We start from the raw sequence: 19,545 nt of genomic DNA, 5'->3' as shown, positions 1-19,545 counted from the left end.
GCAAGAAGGGAGCTTCTACTAGCGGAGATTCAAGTGTGTTGTGGAACTTAATGCCAGCCTCTATAAAAATCTACACTCGACGGAGCTTCAGAAATCAAAGAGGCGTTTGCTTTCTCAAAAGCTGGGCTACTCAGAGACCACGAGGGCCGATCTCAAAAATCGAAGAGGCGCTTCCTTTCTCAAAAGCTGGGCTACTCAGAGACCACGAGGGCCGCTCTCAAAAATCGAAGAAACACCTGCTTTTTCAGCCTCATCAGCACCTGTCACACGCACACTCAGCTTTGCGGAAATTACGGGCAATCTGTCGAAGATTTCTGGTGAAGTAGAAAGCATGCGAATCTTGCTGTTCAATCACCACTCTCCACACGCACCATCAACTCCTCGGGTACCACATATAACTTTGCCAAATATCTCTGACAAAGTTTAGGCGCGAGAATTTCGAAGTTCCAGCTACCCTACTATTACCCACAAGGGTAAAGGAACATCACCGCTGCTTGACAACTGGAAAGTCCCTATGTGTGTCGACCTCCATGTTCCGTGGCAAGACAGGCTGGCAAGAACGTCCAACCTTTACTCACATTCGAGAAAAGACTCCCAACATAATTATTTTCTCAAAAACCGAAGCGGTACCGCTTTCCAAATCTCGAGAGCCAGATCCCCGACGGGATTGCTTGTTCGAAAACCGAATAGGCACAGCTCTCAGAACTTCGAGAGCCAGATTTCCTTAGCTAAAGCTTGTCTGTAATCTTCACACGCAACATCAGCTTTCTAGATACCACATACCACTTTTTCAAAGTGCTCTGACAAAGTTAAAACACGTGAAGCTGGCAGCTCCCACTACATTGCTGTGACCAAGAAGGGTAAAGGAATAGCATTACTACTTGCTATTGGGAAATCCCTATATACGTCGACCTCCCTCCTCCACGAACATGCAAACCTGCAAAAATGCTCAACCCTTTATCGCATTCGAGAAGGCACCATCAACATAACCTTTCGAAATACTCAGCTTTATTTCCCCCGATAATACCTCAGCAAATAAGCCACACCAAGAACAAGAGTATCTCATATCATCAGGGTCGAAAGCAAGAGTATCCCATATCATGCTTTCTCCTTGTCCTTGTCTTTGTCCTTGTCCACACATGGAATCAAACCTCCAATCTGGAACTGACTGCCTGAGACCTTTGCCTGGTTGCTTACTTAGCATTGCTCTCGAGTACTCATCCTCAACTGCTGTCAAGGTCATGAATTCCACCGGCAAATACCTCATGACAGTTGATCAGATATTGGCTCTTTACACTGAAGCTGCCAAGCGTGGATAAGTCACTATGAAGGAATGTTCTGAAGGACCATTTAAATGCAAAGGTTGCACACCACTTCTGCCATGCAAAAGATTGAAGCAGAAGGTTCAACGGTGAGCTGAAACAGATCACTACAGCATGACACCTTTCCATACCACATTCACTATTCTGTCAACAGCAAAAGTATCCCATATCATCAAGGTCGAACGTACTCTAGATTTGATGGACTTGTTTTGACCCTCAAATTCTTGAGTCGGCCTTATACTCTGGAGGGAACCAGAAAACCCTCCAGCCTAGTTCAAGAATAAGCCTGTGGAAAGTTACTTCTTCAAAAGCAAAAGTATTTCATATCATCTCTTTTCCATTTGCTTCTCCTTATCCTTGGTGCTATTTACGACACAAGGAGAAGGAGAACAATCAACAGGAAGCCGAGGTCAAACCTCCGATCCAGGTTGCTTGCTTGGAAGTCTGATTGCTTACCTTGTCTGTTACCTCCTTTGACAAATCTCCTAGCTCGGCGACTTGGGGGACTCCTACTATAGGGTTTGTATCGCACTTGACCAAGCCCGAAACTACAAGTAAGCTTCAAGTGAAATTGATACATTACCTTGTGCATCTTCATCGGTTAAAGATACCACCACCGGATGGAGGAAAAGTGCTTCCAGAGAAGATGCCACATCTATATATGAGACAGATAAGGCACATGAAAATGATACCACACTTCGGTACTTAGAAGTTTCGTGATTACTCAGTAGCTTGGATCTTGCAAGTCCCCAACCGAGGAGCCTCCCTTACTCGGGAACTTAGGGGAGCACTGTTTGTACCATACTTGACCAATCCTGAAACTACTGAGCACCGGTCAACGTTATACCGTCAAGGACCCAGAAGAGCTTCCCTTCAACCAGGAAGCCAATCACAATGCGACACGTGTCGACATCAGAAGCCAATCACAGCGCGACACGTGTCAACATCAGAAGCCAATCACAACACGACACGTGTCAATGTCAGAACAAAACTAGAAACTCTCTTCTATAAATAGGGATCATTCTCCCACAATAATCTCTAATGTCATTTTGTACTAAACTATTCACTAGAACTCACAAAATGAGAGCTTGAACCTATGTATTTGTGTAAACCCTTCACAATTAATGAGAACTCCTCTACTCCGTAGACGTAGCCAATCTGGGTGAACCACGTACATCTTGTGTTTGCTTCCCTATCCCTATTCATTTACGTACTTATCTTCACTAGTGATCAAAGCAACCAAGCGAAGGTTACGAACCTGATACTTTCTGTTGTACCAAAGTCCTCGCTGATTTTGTGCATCAACAGTTATAAATCAAACCTTAACTAGCTATTAGCCGATGCCTTATTAGTTCAAGTTCGTGTACCCTGACTCCGAAGGATGTCTTTCTACAAGATCCTTTCAAGTTCTAACACACGAAACCATTCAACCTTGCTATCAGTTTGTAAAGATATTCACGCACACAATGTGCGTATATTACTTCAACCCTCTCACAATAATAAACCTGACCAGCAGCTGAAGTCTTTACAATGAGGACGCACACAAGATTTTCCTTTTCTTTTTTCTTTTTTCTTTTTTTTTGTCGAAACACAAGGTTTTCTTTTTACTCAATAGACATCATATAAGGGTTTCCCCACGAGAAACGAACAAAACCATGTTACCCTTTTAATATTGGTTTAGTATTGAGATGCTTTTATAAAAAGTAGGTATTAAAAAAAGTTGAGTTAGAAAAGATGTTTGATAAACACTTAAAAACAGCTTATTTTTACAATTTTTGGTGAAAAAAATAAAGCTGAAAATATGAAGCAGCAAAAATGAGCTTTGAAACAAAGTTGAAAACGTGAAGTAGCATAAATGTTGGATTATGATTTCTTGTTAAACATTGGATTATGATTTCTTGTTAAACGTCGGATTATATGTTTAAGATAAAGTTTATAAATATTTTTCTTTTAAAAATAAAGTATATTTAGTAATTCACCTTTATTTGTTAAGAAAATTAAATTAATGATATATCTAGTACTATACCATTTTTGGTTATTTCACACAGTCACACTTATTTTACATAAAAATTTACCAAACACTATAATATTGCTTCTTTTTCCAAAAGTACTTTTACAAAAAAAGTTTACTAAATATTTTGCTGCTTTATTTCATAGCTGCTTATTCTCACAGCACAGCAAAAACAATTTTTTTTTAAAGCACAGCAATACCAAACCAACCCTTACACAAATCTTCCGTTAAAGCAAGAATGCAAAGCATAACTAGGATGCATGAGTCCATTCCTAATTTCCTATACATCAGAACTCAGACAGAACATAATCTGCGTTCGCTGGAGGAATGGGAGCAAAAGAAGTCCCATTTGGTGAAATTATGTTAGTTAAAGCATATAAAAAGAAGAGAGACAACATTAGCACAAAAAGTTTCACCATCAATCTTTATTCTTTACATAACAACCACTTTATTGACAGTAACTTACGGTATTGAAATGTAACATGCGAAGGGCTTCAATGGGATGAATTAGAACTGGGAGGAACAAACGCTTCACTGAGATGGACTAGAACTGGGAGGGACAAACTTGAGTGAAATACTATTAACGCAATGGCGTTCATTTGTGGGTGTTCGAAAACCTTCTCCTTTGAATACATGACCCAGGTGTCCACCACAAGCCGCACATGTAATTTCAGTCCTCATCCCATCTGGGTCTGGCTGATAGCATAAGAATTTCATTAACAGTAAAACTGAGAGCTTGAATTAAATTAAGATTAAGAAACAAAAAACATAAGGATTAACACAAGGAAGCTTACTCACGTTAAAATTTATTGCCCCAGGAAGACCCTCATAAAAAGCTGGCCAGCCACAACCCGAATTAAATTTGGTTGTGGATCTGTAGAGAGGAGTCCCGCATCCTGCACAGGTATAGATTCCCTCCTCAAAGAACTTGTCATATTCTCCTGTGCCCGGATACCTTTATAGCACCAAATAATGTCCAGATCACAAGTCAGTCTTCATTCTTGTATTTACATATCATCATGAAGTATTAAGCATGTTAGAATGTTACATTACACCTTTGTAATGAAAGTTTTAGGATAGATTAATTTAGATGTTCAATGCAGCAATTCATGTTTTCTTTCTGAAGATCTTGCAACAGCAATTTCGATGCAGCCTATCATGGATTTCCTTTGCTGTTTTAATTGGAACGAAGTAGGAAAAATAAATAAGTCCCACAAATTTTGTTGATGCACAAAACCGGAGGTCTTGGAACAACGTAAATCCGACCGTGAATCTGCAAGAAAGTAAATAACACAAGATGTATCGTGGTTCACCCCAAAGTTTGGGCTACGTCCACACTGATATTGTATTTCTGAGAGGATTGTGAGGGAGAGAGTGTGAGAGCCTCTGTAATGAGAGTGAGGCTCTGAGAGGGGGTGAGAGGGCCTAGGAATTGGTCTCCTCCACGGTGGACAATGGTGAGGTTTCACGGTGGTGAGATGAAAAATGAAAGAAAACCGATATAGCTTTTTGTGTCGTTTCCCACAGACGGCGTCAAATGTTGATGCACACAACAACAACAACAACAACAAAGCCTTTTCCCACTAAGTGGGGTCGGCTATATGAATCCTAGAACGCCATTGCGCTCGGTTTTGTGTCATGTCCTCCGTTAGATCCAAGTACTCTAAGTCTTTTCTTAGAGTCTCTTCCAAAGTTTTCCTAGGTCTTCCTCTACCCCTTTGGCCCTGAACCTCTGTCCCGTAGTCACATCTTCGAACCGGAGTGTCAGTCGGCCTTCTTTGCACATGTCCAAATCATCGGAGCCAATTTTCTCTCATCTTTCCTACAATTTCGGCTACTCCTACTTTACCTCGGATATCCTCATTCCCAATCTTATCCTTTCTCGTGTGCCCACACATCCCACGAAGCATCCTCATCTCCGCTACACCCATTTTGTGTACGTGTTGATGCTTCACCGCCCAACATTCTGTGCCATACAACATCGCTGGCCTTATTGCCGTCCTATAAAATTTTCCCTTGAGCTTCAGTGGCCTACGACGGTCACACAACACGCCGGATGCACTCTTACACTTCATCCATCCAGCTCGTATTCTATGGTTGAGATCTCCATCTAATTCTCCGTTCTCTTGCAAGATAGATCCTAGGTAGTGAAAACGGTCGCTTTTTGTGATCTTCGCTAGATTGCTCCGGTCATTAGTGTGGATAAGTATATAAATGGATAGAGATAGGAAAGCAAACACAAGATGTACGTGGTTCACCCAGATTGGCTACGTCCACAGAATAGAAGAGTTCTCATTAATTGTGAAGGGTTTACACAAGTACATAGGTTCAAGCTCTCCTTTAGTGAGTACAAGTGAATGATTTAGTACAAATGACATTAGGAAATATTGTGGGAGAATGATCTCGTAATCACGAAACTTCTAAGTATCGGAGTGTGGTGTCGTCTTGACTTGCCTTATCTGTCTCATAGGTAGATGTGGCATCTTCTCTGGAAGTACTCTTCCTCCATCCAGGGGTGGTATCTTTAACTGGTGGAGATGCACAAGGTAATGTATCAATTTCTCTTGAAGCTTACTTGTAGTCTCAAGCTTGGTCAAGCGCGATACAAACCATGTAGTAGGAGTCCCCCAAGTCGCCGAGCTAGGGGGTCTGCTGAAAGAGGTGACAGACAAGGTAAGCAATCAGAGCTCCGACTGATTGTTCACCTTCTCCCCATCTTGCAGCAGCATGAAGGATAAAGAGAAGAAAAATGAGAAGAGATGATATGAGATACTTTTGCTTTTGAAGAAGTAACTTTCCACAGGCTTATTCTTGAACTGAGCTGGAGGGTTTTCTGGTTTCCTCCAGAGTATAAGGCCGACTGAAGAATTTGAGGGTCAAAACAAGTCCATCAAATCTAGAGTACGTTCCACCCTGCTGATATGGGATACTTTTGCTTTTGACAGAGTAATGGATGTATCGGCACGTGTGCTGTTACGCTTGTCTCCACATGCTTCCTTGTATCCTTCGCACTTGCCCTATCTGTTCCTCAAGCAGATGCGGAATCTTCCCTGGAAACATAAGATGTTGAAGATGAGTACTCGAGAGCAATGCCAGGTAAGTAATCAGGTAAGGGGTTCCAGGCAGTCAGTTCCTGGCTGGAAGCTTGATTCCAAGTGCTGACTGATTGCTCTCTTTCTCCTTGTCTTGCAGGTAAAAACAAGGCCAAAGGAAAAGACAGGGAAAAAGCATGATATGGGATACTCTTGCTTTTAACCCTGATGATATGAGATATTCTTGCTCTAGTATAGCTTGTTTGCAGAGGTATTATCGGGGGGAAAGAAAGCTGAATATTTCGAAAGGCTTCGTTGGGAGTGCCCTCTCAGATATGATGAAGGGTTGAGCATTTTTGCAGGTCTGCCTGTCCGTTGGGGATGGAGGTCGACATATATAGGAGTCTCCCTAACAACAAGTAGTAATGCTATTCCTTTACCCTGCTTGGTCATAGCACGGTGTGGGAAGTGAGTGATTGAACAGTAAGATTCATGTGCTTTCTACTTCACCAGAAGTCTTCGACAGAATGCCCATAATTTCTGCAAAGCTGAGTGTGCGTGTGACAGGTGCTGACAAGGTTAGAAAAGTAGGTGCCTCTTCGATTTCTGAGATCGGCCCTCGTGGTCTCTGAGCAGCCCAGCTTTTGAGAAAGCGAGCGCCTCTTCGATTGATTCGGAGAACGATGCCTCATCGATTTTTGAGAAAGCAATCATGCTGGGGGTCTGGCTCTCGAAGATTCGGGGAGCAGTGTCTCTTCGATTTTTGAGAAAGTAATCACGTTGGGAGTCTGGCTCTCGAGATTCGGAGGGCGGTGCCTCTTCGATTTTGGAGCAAGCAATCTTGTTGGGAGTGTTTTCTCGAATGTGAGTAAAGGTTGGGCATGTTTGCTAGTCTACCTTGCCACGAAGCACAGAGGTTGACACACAGGGACTTTCCAATTATCCAGCAATGGTACTGTTCCTTTACCCTCTCTTCGATTTTTAAGAAAGTAGTCATGTTGGGAGTCTGGCTCTCGAGATTCGGAGGACGGTGCCTCTTCGATTTTGGAGCAAGCAATCTTATTGGGAGTGTTTTCTCGAATGTGAGTAAAGGTTGGGCATGTTTGCTAGTCTACCTTGCCACGAAGCACAGAGGTTGACACACAGGGACTTTCCAATTATCCAGCAGTGGTACTGTTCCTTTACCCTTGTGGGTAATAATATGGTAGCTAGACCTTCAAAATTTATGGGTCTAAACTTTGTTAGTGCTGTTTCTTTGCTATTCTTTTACCCTTCTTGGTCAGAGCGATGTAGTGGGAGCTGCAAGCTTCACGTGCTCAACTTTGGCAGAGAACTTTGGCAAAGTTATCTGTGGTACCCATGAGCTATTGTTGCATGTGGGAAGTGGGTGATTGAACAGTAAGATTCATGTGTTTTCTACTTCCCCAGAAGTCTTCGACAGAATGCCCATAATTTCTGCAAAGCTGAGTGTGCGTGTGACGGGTGCTGACAAGGCTGGAAAAGTAGGTGCCTCTTCGATTTCTGAGATCGGCCCTCGTGGTCTCTGGGGAGCCCAGCTTTTGAGAAAGCGAGCGCCTCTTCGATTTCTGAGATCGGCCTTCGTGGTCTTTGAGCAGCCCAACTTTTGAGAAAGCAAACGCCTCTTCGATTTCTGAGATCAACCCTCGTGATCTCTAAGCAGCCCAGCTTTTGAGAAAGCAAACGCCTCTTCGATTTCTGAGCAGGCGCCTCTTCGATTTCTGAAGCTCCGTCGAGTGCAGATTTTTATAGAGGCTGGCATTAAGTTCCAAAGCACACTTGAATCTCCACCAGTAGAAGCTTCATTCTTGCACTTCTAAGATCTTGATTTGTCCGACCTCTTCTCTCTTCAACACCTTTGAAAATGTCTGGCCCCTCCGACCGTCGTTTTGACTTGAACCTTGTTGAAGAGGCAGCCCCGCCTTCTCCAGACAACATATGGCGCCCATCCTTCGTCTCCCCTACTGGTCCTCTTACCGTTGGGGATTCCGTGATGAAGAATGATATGACCGCTGCGGTGGTGGCCAGGAACCTTCTCACTCCCAAAGATAACAGACTACTTTCCAAACGGTCTGATGAGTTAGCTGTTAAGGATTCGCTGGCTCTCAGTGTTCAGTGTGCAGGTTCTGTGTCTAATATGGCCCAACGCCTATTTGCTCGAACCCGCCAAGTTGAATCCTTGGCGGCTGAAGTGATGAGTCTCAAACAGGAGATTAGAGGGCTCAAGCATGAGAATAAACAGTTGCACCGGCTTGCACATGACTATGCTACAAACATGAAGAGGAAGCTTGACCAGATGAAGGAAACTGATGGTCAGGTTTTACTTGATCATCAGAGATTTGTGGGTTTGTTCCAAAGGCATTTATTGCCTTCGTCTTCTGGGGCTGTACCGCGTAATGAAGCTCCGAATGATCAACCTCTGATGCCTCCTCCTTCTAGGGTTCTGTCCAGTACTGAGGCTCCAAATGATCCCCCTCCGGTGCCTTCTCTTTCTGGGGCTCTACCGACTGCTGAGACTTCTCCTAAGCAACCTTTGTGAAGGCTCCGTCTTGTGTGTTTATTTTGACTCATGTATATATACATATTTGTAACTGATCGGGGATATCAATAAATAAGCTTTCCTTCATTTCAACGTATTGTGTTAAATACACCAAAGCCTTCTTCGCTAAGTTCTTTGAATTTTCTTTTGTTGAAGCTTGTATGTTGAAGCTTTCTGAGTGGAGCATGTAGGTTGGGGTAGTGTTCCCTTAATTTCCCGAGTGAGGAAAACTTCTCGGTTGGAGACTTGGAAAATCCAAGTCACTGAGTGGGATCGGCTATATGAATCTTAGAACGCCATTGTGCTCGATCCTGTGTCATGTCCTTCGTTAGATCCAAGTACTCTAAGTCTTTTCTTAGAGTCTCTTCCAAAGTTTTCCTAGGTCTTCCTCTACCCCTTCGGCCCTGAACCTCTGTCCCATAGTCGCATCTTCTAATCGGAGCGTCAGTAGGCCTTCTTTGCACATGTCCAAACCACCGTAACCGATTTTCTCTCATCTTTCCTTCAATTTCGGCTACTCCTACTTTACCCCGGATATCCTCATTCCTAATCTTATCCTTTCTCGTGTGCCCACACATCCAACGAAGCATCCTCATCTCCGCTACACCCATTTTGTGTACGTGTTGATGTTTCACCGCCCAACATTCTGTGCCATACAGCATCGCCGGCCTTATTGCCGTCCTATAAAATTTTCCCTTGAGCTTCAATGGCATACGGCGGTCACACAACACGCCGGATGCACTCTTCCACTTCATCCATCCAGCTTGTATTCTATGGTTGAGATCTCCATCTAATTCTCCGTTCTTTTGCAAGATAGATCCTAGGTAACGAAAACGGTCGCTTTTTGGTATTTCTTGATCTCCGATCCTCACCCCTAACTCGTTTTGGCCTCCATTTGCACTGAACTTGCACTCCATATATTCTGTCTTTGATCGGCTTAGGCGAAGACCTTTAGATTCCAACACTTCTCTCCAAAGGTTAAGCTTTGCATTTACCCCTTCCTGAGTTTCATCTATCAACACTATATCGTCTGCGAAAAGCATACACCAAGGAATATCATCTTGAATATGTCCTGTTAACTCATCCATTACCAACGCAAAAAGGTAAGGACTTAAGGATGAGCCTTGATGTAATCCTACAGTTATGGGAAAGCTTTCGGTTTGTCCTTCATGAGTTCTTACGGCAGTCTTTGCTCCTTCATACATATCCTTTATAGCTTGGATATATGCTACTCGTACTCCTTTCTTCTCTAAAATCCTCCAAAGAATGTCTCTTGGGACCCTATCATACGCTTTTTCCAAATCTATAAAGACCATGTGTAAATCCTTTTTCCCATCTCTATATCTTTCCATCAATCTTCGTAAGAGATAGATTGCCTCCATGGTTGAGCGCCCTGGCATGAACCCGAATTGGTTGTCCGAAACCCGTGTCTCTTGCCTCAATCTATGCTCAATGACTCTCTCCCAGAGCTTCATTGTATGACTCATTAGCTTAATACCCCTATAGTTCATGCAATTTTGTACGTCGCCCTTATTCTTGTAGATAGGCACCAAAGTGCTCGTTCGCCACTCATTTGGCATCTTCTTCGTTTTCAAAATCCTATTGAAAAGGTCAGTGAGCCATGTTATACCTGTCTCTCCCAAAAGTTTCCACACTTCGATTGGTATATTGTCTGGGCCTATTGCTTTTTTATGTTTCATCTTCTTCAAAGCTACAACCACTTCTTCCTTCCGGATTCGACGATAAAAAGAGTAGTTTCTACACTCTTCTGAGTTACTCAACTCCCCTAAAGAATCACTCATTTCATGTCCTTCATTGAAAAGATTATGAAAATAACCTCTCCATCTGTCTTTAACCGCGTTCTCTGTAGCAAGAACCTTTCCATCCTCATCCTTGATGCACCTCACTTGGTTTAAGTCCCTTGTCTTCTTTTCCCTTGCTCTAGATAGTTTATAGATATCCAACTCTCCTTCTTTGGTATCTAGTCGTTTATACATATCGTCGTAAGCCGCTAACTTAGCTTCTCTGACAGCTTTTTTCGCCTCTTGCTTCGCTTTTCTATACCTTTCACCATTTTCATCGGTCCTCTCCTTGTATAAGGCTTTACAACATTCCTTCTTAGCCTTCACCTTTGTTTGTACCTCCTCATTCCACCACCAAGATTCCTTTTGGTGTGGGGCAAAGCCCTTGGACTCTCCTAATACCTCTTTTGCTACTTTTCGGATACAACTAGCCATGGAATCCCACATTTGGCTAGCTTCCCCCTCTCTATCCCACACACATTGGGTGATTACCTTCTCTTTGAAAATGACTTGTTTTTCTTCTTTTAGATTCCACCATCTAGTCCTTGGGCACTTCCAAGTCTTGTTCTTTTGTCTTACTCTTTTGATATGTATATCCATCACCAACAAGCGATGTTGATTAGCCACGCTCTCTCCTGGTATAACTTTGCAATCCTTACAAGTTATACGATCCCCTTTCCTCATTAGAAGAAAATCTATTTGTGTTTTTGACGACCCACTCTTGTAGGTGATCACATGTTCTTCTCTCTTCTTAAAGAAGGTGTTGGCTAAGAAGAGATCATATGCCATTGCAAAATCCAAGATAGCTTCCCCATCCTCGTTTCTCTCCCCAAAACCATGGCCACCATGAAAACCTCCATAGTTGCCTGTCTCCCTGCCCACGTGTCCATTTAAATCTCCTCCTATAAATAACTTCTCCGTCTGAGCAATTCCTTGCACCAAGTCTCCAAGATCTTCCCAAAATTTCTCCTTCGAACTCGTATCCAACCCTACTTGAGGTGCGTACGCACTAATCACATTGATAAGTTCTTGTCCTATTACAATCTTGATTGCCATGATTCTATCTCCTACCCTCTTGACATCTACAACATCTTGTACCAAGGTCTTGTCCACGATGATGCCAACACCGTTTCTCGTTCTATTTGTGCCCGAATACCAAAGTTTAAACCCTGAGTTTTCTAGATCCTTTGCCTTACTACCAACCCACTTAGTTTCTTGTAGGCACATAATATTTATCCTTCTCCTCACCATAACTTCCACTACTTCCATAGATTTTCCCGTTAAGGTTCCTATATTCCACGTTCCTAAACGCATTTTGCTCTCTTGAACTCTACCCTTCTGTCCTAACTTCTTCACCCTCCCCTGTCTAATAGGATCAAAGTACTTCTTTTGTGTGTCCCGGGTAAAGTTGATAGGAGCATATGCTCCCAAACAACTTTGAGTGGAGTCGTTCGAAAAGAAGTTTCTATGGCCCCCTTGCTCATTTAACACTGCATCCGGGTGCCGATGGAGATACAGCGACCCTTGCTCACTTATCACTGTGCTCAGGCCACACAGCGCGCCACTTACGGGTGACGCCCTAGCTTTAGCGCGATTTTGTTCTGGATTCATTTTCATAAGGATTCGACGTGATCATGGAGTGCCGGCTGTCGACTACCTGACGCCCTCCCCCTCCTCCTTTATCCGGGCTTGGGACCGGCCATGTAAGACATAGGCGGAGTTAAATGTTGATGCACACAGTTTCAGTAATTAGAATGAATCTAAGGGTCCTCTTGAAATTAACAAAGAAACGAAATAGAAATTACAGACATTAACTGAACACTTGCTACGTCAGAGACTACATATCTGATATCACATTTCCTAAAACTTCAAGAGGGATCGACAAATTGTGGGTCTATTTGCTCACAGATTAATACTTGAAATCTTTATGTAAGTGTACAGATATAACTGTTGCAATTTAAATATAGCAGCATCCCCTATTGCAACTCCACTTGTATAATGTTTAATGTCTTCAGTCTATATTAATCGATCCCAAGGAGATAAATGTCTACCGTAGGATCACAATCAACTTTAGGCTCATAGTCATACATTATGAGCATGGACCTTTTTGCGCCCATTTCAGTACCGAATCTGAATTATTTGGTTTTTTGATACAACTCATATCATCTCTCTCATCATATTAATCAGTTCCCCGAGTAAGTCGTGATCATGGCAATCAACATGCCAATGTTTATAAGCAGAACATTTTATATGACACCCTAATGATGCTTGTTTTCGCCACTTATATTTAGATAAAAACCGGAACTCGCTCATTTCGTGAAAAGCAGCTGCCTTTGCTACTAGACATGATGAACTTCATTTAGAATTCCATAAACCCAAGCTAGTATTAATGTAATCTCCAGATTAGATATGATGGATAAGGAGATGAAGAACAATAATTAACATTAGCTCAGTCTCTAATCGGTATGTATTATGTAGTACCGACTCCTGACCGGACAATAATGAAAGATACTAACCAAAGCAGTTCAAAATGAAAAAGCACATCCATTATTTCAATCAATATGTAATTCTTCCAAATATTAAAACTTGCCAGAAAATACGTGAATTTTGTAATAAGTACCAACTAAATAAACAAAAATAAATCAAAACACCTTCAAAACTGCGAATTCTTTCTCTAATCTATATATTTAATGCAATAAAACTGCAAGTCTAAATCAAAATAAATAAGCAACTAAACTAACAATTGCAAAAGTGCATCTTACTCTGTGCCTTTCAGCCTCAGAATCCGAAACTGCTCGGGAGAGAGCACGGTCCGCCACTCCTCCTCAGATTTCTGGGTCGACCCAGGTGCAGCCATGGCTACAACTACCCCGCCACGAAAGCTCCGCTTGCTGCGGTGCAAAGACCCAGCAAACCCAGCAGCGGGTATGACGCTTGCGATGTGTTTTGGGGGTAAAGTTGTGAAACGGGTTCGGAAGAGAGAGGTGGGTTTAGGGTTTGGAGGGCGGAGGAGGTTGCAGAGAGTGGGTGTGATGGTGGTGCTGTTGAAGATTATGGTCTTGGAGGAAGAAAGGGGAGAGTACGTCAGAACGTGCAAGCCCATTTCAAGATAGGACTAGTTCAACTGCAATAGAATATGCACCCTGTTTTGCGGGCCTATCATTTTATTATTAGCTTAACTGCAATTTTTTAAATCAAACGGTATAGTCATTGATGTTCAGATAGTTTCTTTAATGATTTAAACAAGAAATTCAGTCAAGAACTTAGAGAGTCGTGAGACAATATGGAGCCTACCAAAGTACCAATCTAGACGTCAAAACCAACTCTGGTCGCTCCCTTTTTATTGCATAGAACCCCCTCCCCCCCCCCAAACCAATTACTCGCCGTCGACTCCTTCCTCTCTAGTTAGGGTCTTCCTTCTCCCCTCTAGCCCACTAACCCCTCCCTCAAACCCCTTCTTTCCCTCCGTCTTGGTCTATCCTTTCCTTTTGTGTATTTTTTTTTTTTTATGTTTTCTTTCCGGTTTTCTTTCTTTCCCTTGTCTCCAGTAGCATCTGTTATAAAACATGACTAAGAAAGAGACACTATGAAACTGTACCAATCACTATACATTATTTATGAAACTGGACACAATATAACTAGACACTAATTATAAAACATGACCAAGAACTAGGCACTATTTATGAAATTGGACCAATAAACAATGTAGTACTGTTCAATTTCATAAATAGCGCTCAGTTTCATAAATAGTGTTCAATTTGATAAACAGTGTTTGTGCTAGAGGAACGCGTGTTTGGTCATTTTTTAAAGAAATTTATTATTAAAATTGTGTCCTTTTTTATTAAAATTTAATCTCCTTTGTCATTTTTATTAAATTCTAAGGCTTTTTCATTAATATTTAATTAATTTTCATTAAATAAAATTATAGCATGGTTTTTTGTTAAAATAAACTTAGTCCAAGCCCTTTTCATTAAAGCTCCCTTTTATTATTTGCCTAACTGCAATTTTTTAAATCAGATGATATAGTCGTTGGTGCTCAGATAGCTTCTCTAATGATTTAAACAATAAATTCAATCAAGAACTTAGAAGAGTCGTGAGACAGTGTGGAGCCTATCAAAGTACCAACCTAGAAGTCAAAACCAACCCCGGTTGCTCCCCTTTTCTTGCAGAGAGCCCCCCCCCCCCAAGCCAATTGCTCGCCGCTGATTCCTTCCCCTCTCGTTAGGGTCAGCTAGCAACCTCCTCTCTTATTCCTGTTCCTTCTCCCCTATAGCCCACTAACCCCTCCTTCAAACCCCTTCTTTCCCTCCGTCTTGGTCTATCCCTTCTTTCTGTTTTTTTTTTTTTAATGCTTTCTTTCCGGTTTTCTTTCTTTCCCTTGTCTCTAGTAGCATTTGTTATAAAACATGACTAAAAAAGAGGCACTATTTATGAAATTGTACCAATTACTATACACTACTTATTAAACTGGACCCAATATAACTAGGAACTATTTATAAAACATGACCAAGAACTAGACACTATTTATGAAATTGGACCAATAAATCATGCAGTACTGTTCAATTTCATAAGTAGCGTTTAGTTTCATAAATAGTGTTCAATTTGATAAACAGTGTTTGTGCTAGAGGCACGCGTGTCTAGTCATTTTTTTAATTTTTTTAATTATTAAAATTATGCCCTATTTTTATTAAAATTTAAGCTCTTTTGTCCTTTTTATTAAAATTTAAGGCTTTTTCATTAAAATTTAATTCATTTTCATTAAATAAAATTATAGCATGGTTTTTTTCTTAAAATAAATTTAGTCCAAGCCCTTTTCATTTAAGCTCCCTTTTATTATTTGCTTAACTGCAATTTTTTAAAGCAAATGATATAGTCGTTTGGTGCTCAGATAGCTTCCCTAATGATTTAAACAATAAATTCAATCAAGAACTTAGAAGAGTCGTGAGACAATGTGGAGCCTATCAAAGTACCAACCTAGACGTCAAAACCAACCTTAGTCGCTCTCCTTTTCTTGCACAGACCCCCCTAAGCCAACTGCTCGCCCCCGACTCCTTCCTTCCTGGTTAGGGTCAGCAAGCAACCTCATCTCTTCTTCCTTTTCTTTCTCCCCTCTAGCCCACTAACCCCTCCCTAAAACCCCTTCCTTCCCTCCGTCTTGGTCTATCCCTTCCTTCTATTTTTTTTTAATTTTTTTTATGCTTTCTTTTTGGTTTTCTTTCTTTCCCTTGTCTCCAGTAGCATTTGTTATCCTTTGGTGATGTGCTCTGAGCTTTTGTCTCATTTTGACCAATAAATCGTGTAGTACTGTTCAATTTCATAAGTAGCGTTCAGTTTCATAAATAGTGTTTCAATTTCATAAATAATGTTTTAGTTTCATAAATAGTGTTTAGTTTCATAAATAGTGTTCAATTTGATAAACATTGTTTGTGCTAGAGGCATGCGTGTCTGGTCATTTTTTTAATTTTTTTATTATTAAAATTATGTCATTTTTATTAAAATTTAAGCTATTTTGTCCTTTGTATTAAAATTTAAGGCTTTTTCGTTAATATTTAATTCATTTTCATTAAATAAAATTATAGCATGATTTTTAGTTAAAATAAACTTAGCCCAAACTCTTTTTAAAGCTCCCTTTTATTATTTGTTTAACTACAATTTTTTAAAGCAAATGATATAGTCGGTGGTGCTCAGATAGCTTATCTAATGATTTAAACAATAAATTCAATCAAGAACTTAGAAGAGTCGTGAGACAATGTGGAGCCTATCAAAGTACCAACCTTGGTCGCCCTCATTTTCTTGCACAGACCCCCCAAGCCAATTGCTCGCCCCCGACTCCTTCCTCCCTGGTTAGGGTTAGCAAGCAACCTCATCTCTTCTTCCTTTTCTTTCTCCCCTCTAGCCCACTAAGCCCTCCCTCAAACCCCTTCTTTCCCTCCGTCTTGGTCTATCCCTTCCTTTTTCTTTTTTTCTTTTTATGCTTTCTTTCTGGTTTTCTTTCTTTCCCTTGTCTCCAGTAACATCTGTTATCCTTTGGTGCTGTACTCTGAGCTTATGTCTCATTTTCTTTTGAGCTCTTGTCTCAATTTTTCTCTGAGTTTATCTCAACTTATTATGCATCTTTCCTCCCCAGTTGTTGTTCCTCTTCACGAATCCTCTATCATCAACCTTGGTTAGTCATTCCATTGGATGGCTCTTCCAAGTTTCTCCTTCAGAAGAATGCTCTGGCATTCGGTGGCTTTTAAAGTGCTTTTTGCACTATCTGGTAAGATTATGGGAGTGCTGACTACGCGGGTGGCTTGGCCACCTCTATTTTCCGTTCATATGTTTGGTTCCTTGGTTCGTCACCTTGATGGTGTTGGCATTGTGAAGGTGCTGCAATTAGCTTAGAGGATGCGGCATATTTCTTTTTTTCAGATCTAGGGTTTCAATTGGAGTTTTCCCTTTTTTGAGCCTGTGGTCTTTCTTTTTTCTTTTTCAATTTATTGTATTTTCTATTATGTTGGATTGTGCTTTTACTTGTTTGTTTTGGGTTGCCTTTCTTTTGGGCTATCCTTCTCTTGTGCTAGTCGTCTTTATTAATAAATTTTATAATGTTTGACCGAAAAACAAGAAATTCAATCATTGCCACTTTATACATTGGTAAGTGAGAGGTCTTAGGTTCAATTCTCGCCAAACGTGAATTTGAACCACGTTATTGCTAGCTCATTGTGAGGCTAAGCCCACCATCTCCCCCTTAATGTAGATAATGTTGTTTGTTCAATAAAAAAAAATCAATCATCAATTGTCAAATCACAACGTTAGTGGATTAAATTGTTAATTGTTATGTGGGAGGGAAACCAGTCCCACACCATCAGTGGCGAAACCAGGATTTGTCAAGGGGATGGGCGAACTTAAAGAGTGCAAGATTCAAAAAAATCACAACAATCAAATCCTTTTATAGTAGTATCTTCCATGGTTTTATCAATATGAACACATTACAATAGTTACCAACGACGTTTCATACTATAAAAACTTCGCATAATAGGCTCATTATAGTATCTTTATATTAATTAACTGTATAATGCGAAGAAAAAAAATCTTAGATTCTTAATCTTAGAGCAGAATATACTATATGACTAATAACTAATAAACCAATCAATACCAATAATCATATAAATTATTCAATAAACAAAAATTCAGTTAATCAATATCAATAATCAATTAATCTATAATAAAAAAATTCAATTTTTACCCTAACAATTTCATATAATAAATATTCAGCAGGGTCATCTCAATATAAATAACTAAGTTGTCACTCAACCATTGATCTCCTATTTTCTTATTTCTACAATACATTATTAATAAAAAAACACAAAAACACATACCAATTAACCAATAAACAAAATTCCAATAATCAAATGAGTATGCAAACATAAAACTATCAAGAATATACTATAAATCTCCATCAATATATAATATAATTTAATTGAGATTAGATTAGAATACCAAAAAACAAACTTGAATTTTGACAATTTTGGGGAAATGGAGATTAGGTGAACATGTAAAAAGGGGGCATCGGGATGTTGAAAGTAGGATGGGACTATGGGGGACGTGCTGGGGGCCTGGGGAGTTAAAACAAAAACAAGGACTAACGACAGCATTTTTCCAATTGTTTTAATCTTTCTGTTTTTTTTTTAAGTAAAACAAATTGCCAAAACGAGCGTTTTGAGCTAGGGTTAAAAAAAGAACATCTCTTTCTTCTTCGTGCAGTCGTCTTCTCCGTGAAGACGCTGACGTTGTAGCTTGCACATGCCTTCTTCTTCCAGTACGAGGGGTCCCCGAAAAATTTCAAGCAAAGATTCAAGGTCATCGACGGGTCCTGGGACCTCCCAGGTCCCTATGTAAATCCGCCACTGTGCACAGCAACAATGAACCCAGAAAACATAGAACTTCATCACTTCCGACGGGACCAGAGGGGTGGAACCACCGCTCTTGGGCATGATTTCCGGCGAGGGGATGGGCGGACACCACTCCTCGCCCCTATGTAGCTTCGCCACTGCACACCATGATACATAGGCATGATTGATTTCCGTTACTTCAGTAAATAAGGTTAGCCCTAACCCAGTACCAATAGGACACTTGTCCAGGGCCCAAATTTGATTGGGGTACCAAATTATTTTTATAAGCCCATATATGGTATATCCAAAAAGAAGAAAAAAAAGTGTTTTCAGTCAACAACGTCAAGCAAGTTCTCTTTCCAAAGTTCACTTCTTTCGAGTTCAAAGTTCTTACACTCTAAAAACCCTATATTATCCTTCTTTATACATACAACAATCGCCACCACGGCCACCACAACCACCACAACAACAAACACCAGTACACCACCATTGTTGTCACTACCCTTACCACCATTCTTACCACTACACCCCCAACCACCACACTCCTCTATTGGCACACAACCATACCCCACCACTACCACTACCATTACCACCGCCACCACCATAATTGCCACCATTGTTCTTGCCACCGTTGTCATTGTCACTGCCCCGTTACCATGCCATTTTTTTTCATCATATACAATTATATAACTTTTATATTAAAATTCACCAAACGCTTTTACACTGCTTTTTATACTCGTAATAATTAAAAATATGTTATAAAAGTGGACGACCCACATGAAGAAATAAGCACCGTCCATTGCTTCTTGTCAGCCAACAAATGTTGAAGGTGTGTTGTTAGCTAACAAATGTTGAAGTTTAGAGCATATGTTGAGAGGATCAGGGCTTCTGAGGTTGAAAAGTGTGTCTTCAACATCACAGTGTCAATTACCTCTGGTGGAGATGTT

The 19,545-nt window shown here is 40.8% G+C and overlaps 1 protein-coding gene across 1 annotated transcript; it reads right to left on the bottom strand.

Annotated features, from left to right (window-relative positions):
* Positions 1–3,730: 3,730 nt before the first annotated feature.
* On the bottom strand, positions 3,731–13,915 carry LOC126624114 (peptide methionine sulfoxide reductase B5-like). Its single transcript, XM_050293135.1, has 3 exons — positions 13,487–13,915; positions 4,132–4,288; positions 3,731–4,029 (listed from the first exon to the last, which is right to left on the bottom strand). The coding sequence occupies exons 1-3, from the start codon at positions 13,825–13,827 to the stop codon at positions 3,865–3,867; spliced, it is 663 nt and encodes a 220-aa protein (XP_050149092.1). The 5' UTR covers positions 13,828–13,915; the 3' UTR covers positions 3,731–3,864.
* Between the last annotated feature and the right edge of the window lie 5,630 nt (positions 13,916–19,545).

The sequence above is a fragment of the Malus sylvestris genome, chromosome 5 (genome assembly GCF_916048215.2).
Source record: "Malus sylvestris chromosome 5, drMalSylv7.2, whole genome shotgun sequence".
NCBI lineage: Eukaryota > Viridiplantae > Streptophyta > Magnoliopsida > Rosales > Rosaceae > Malus > Malus sylvestris.
The sequence above is the reverse complement of the archived record's forward strand: the minus strand, read 5'-3'. Positions and strand labels throughout refer to the sequence as shown.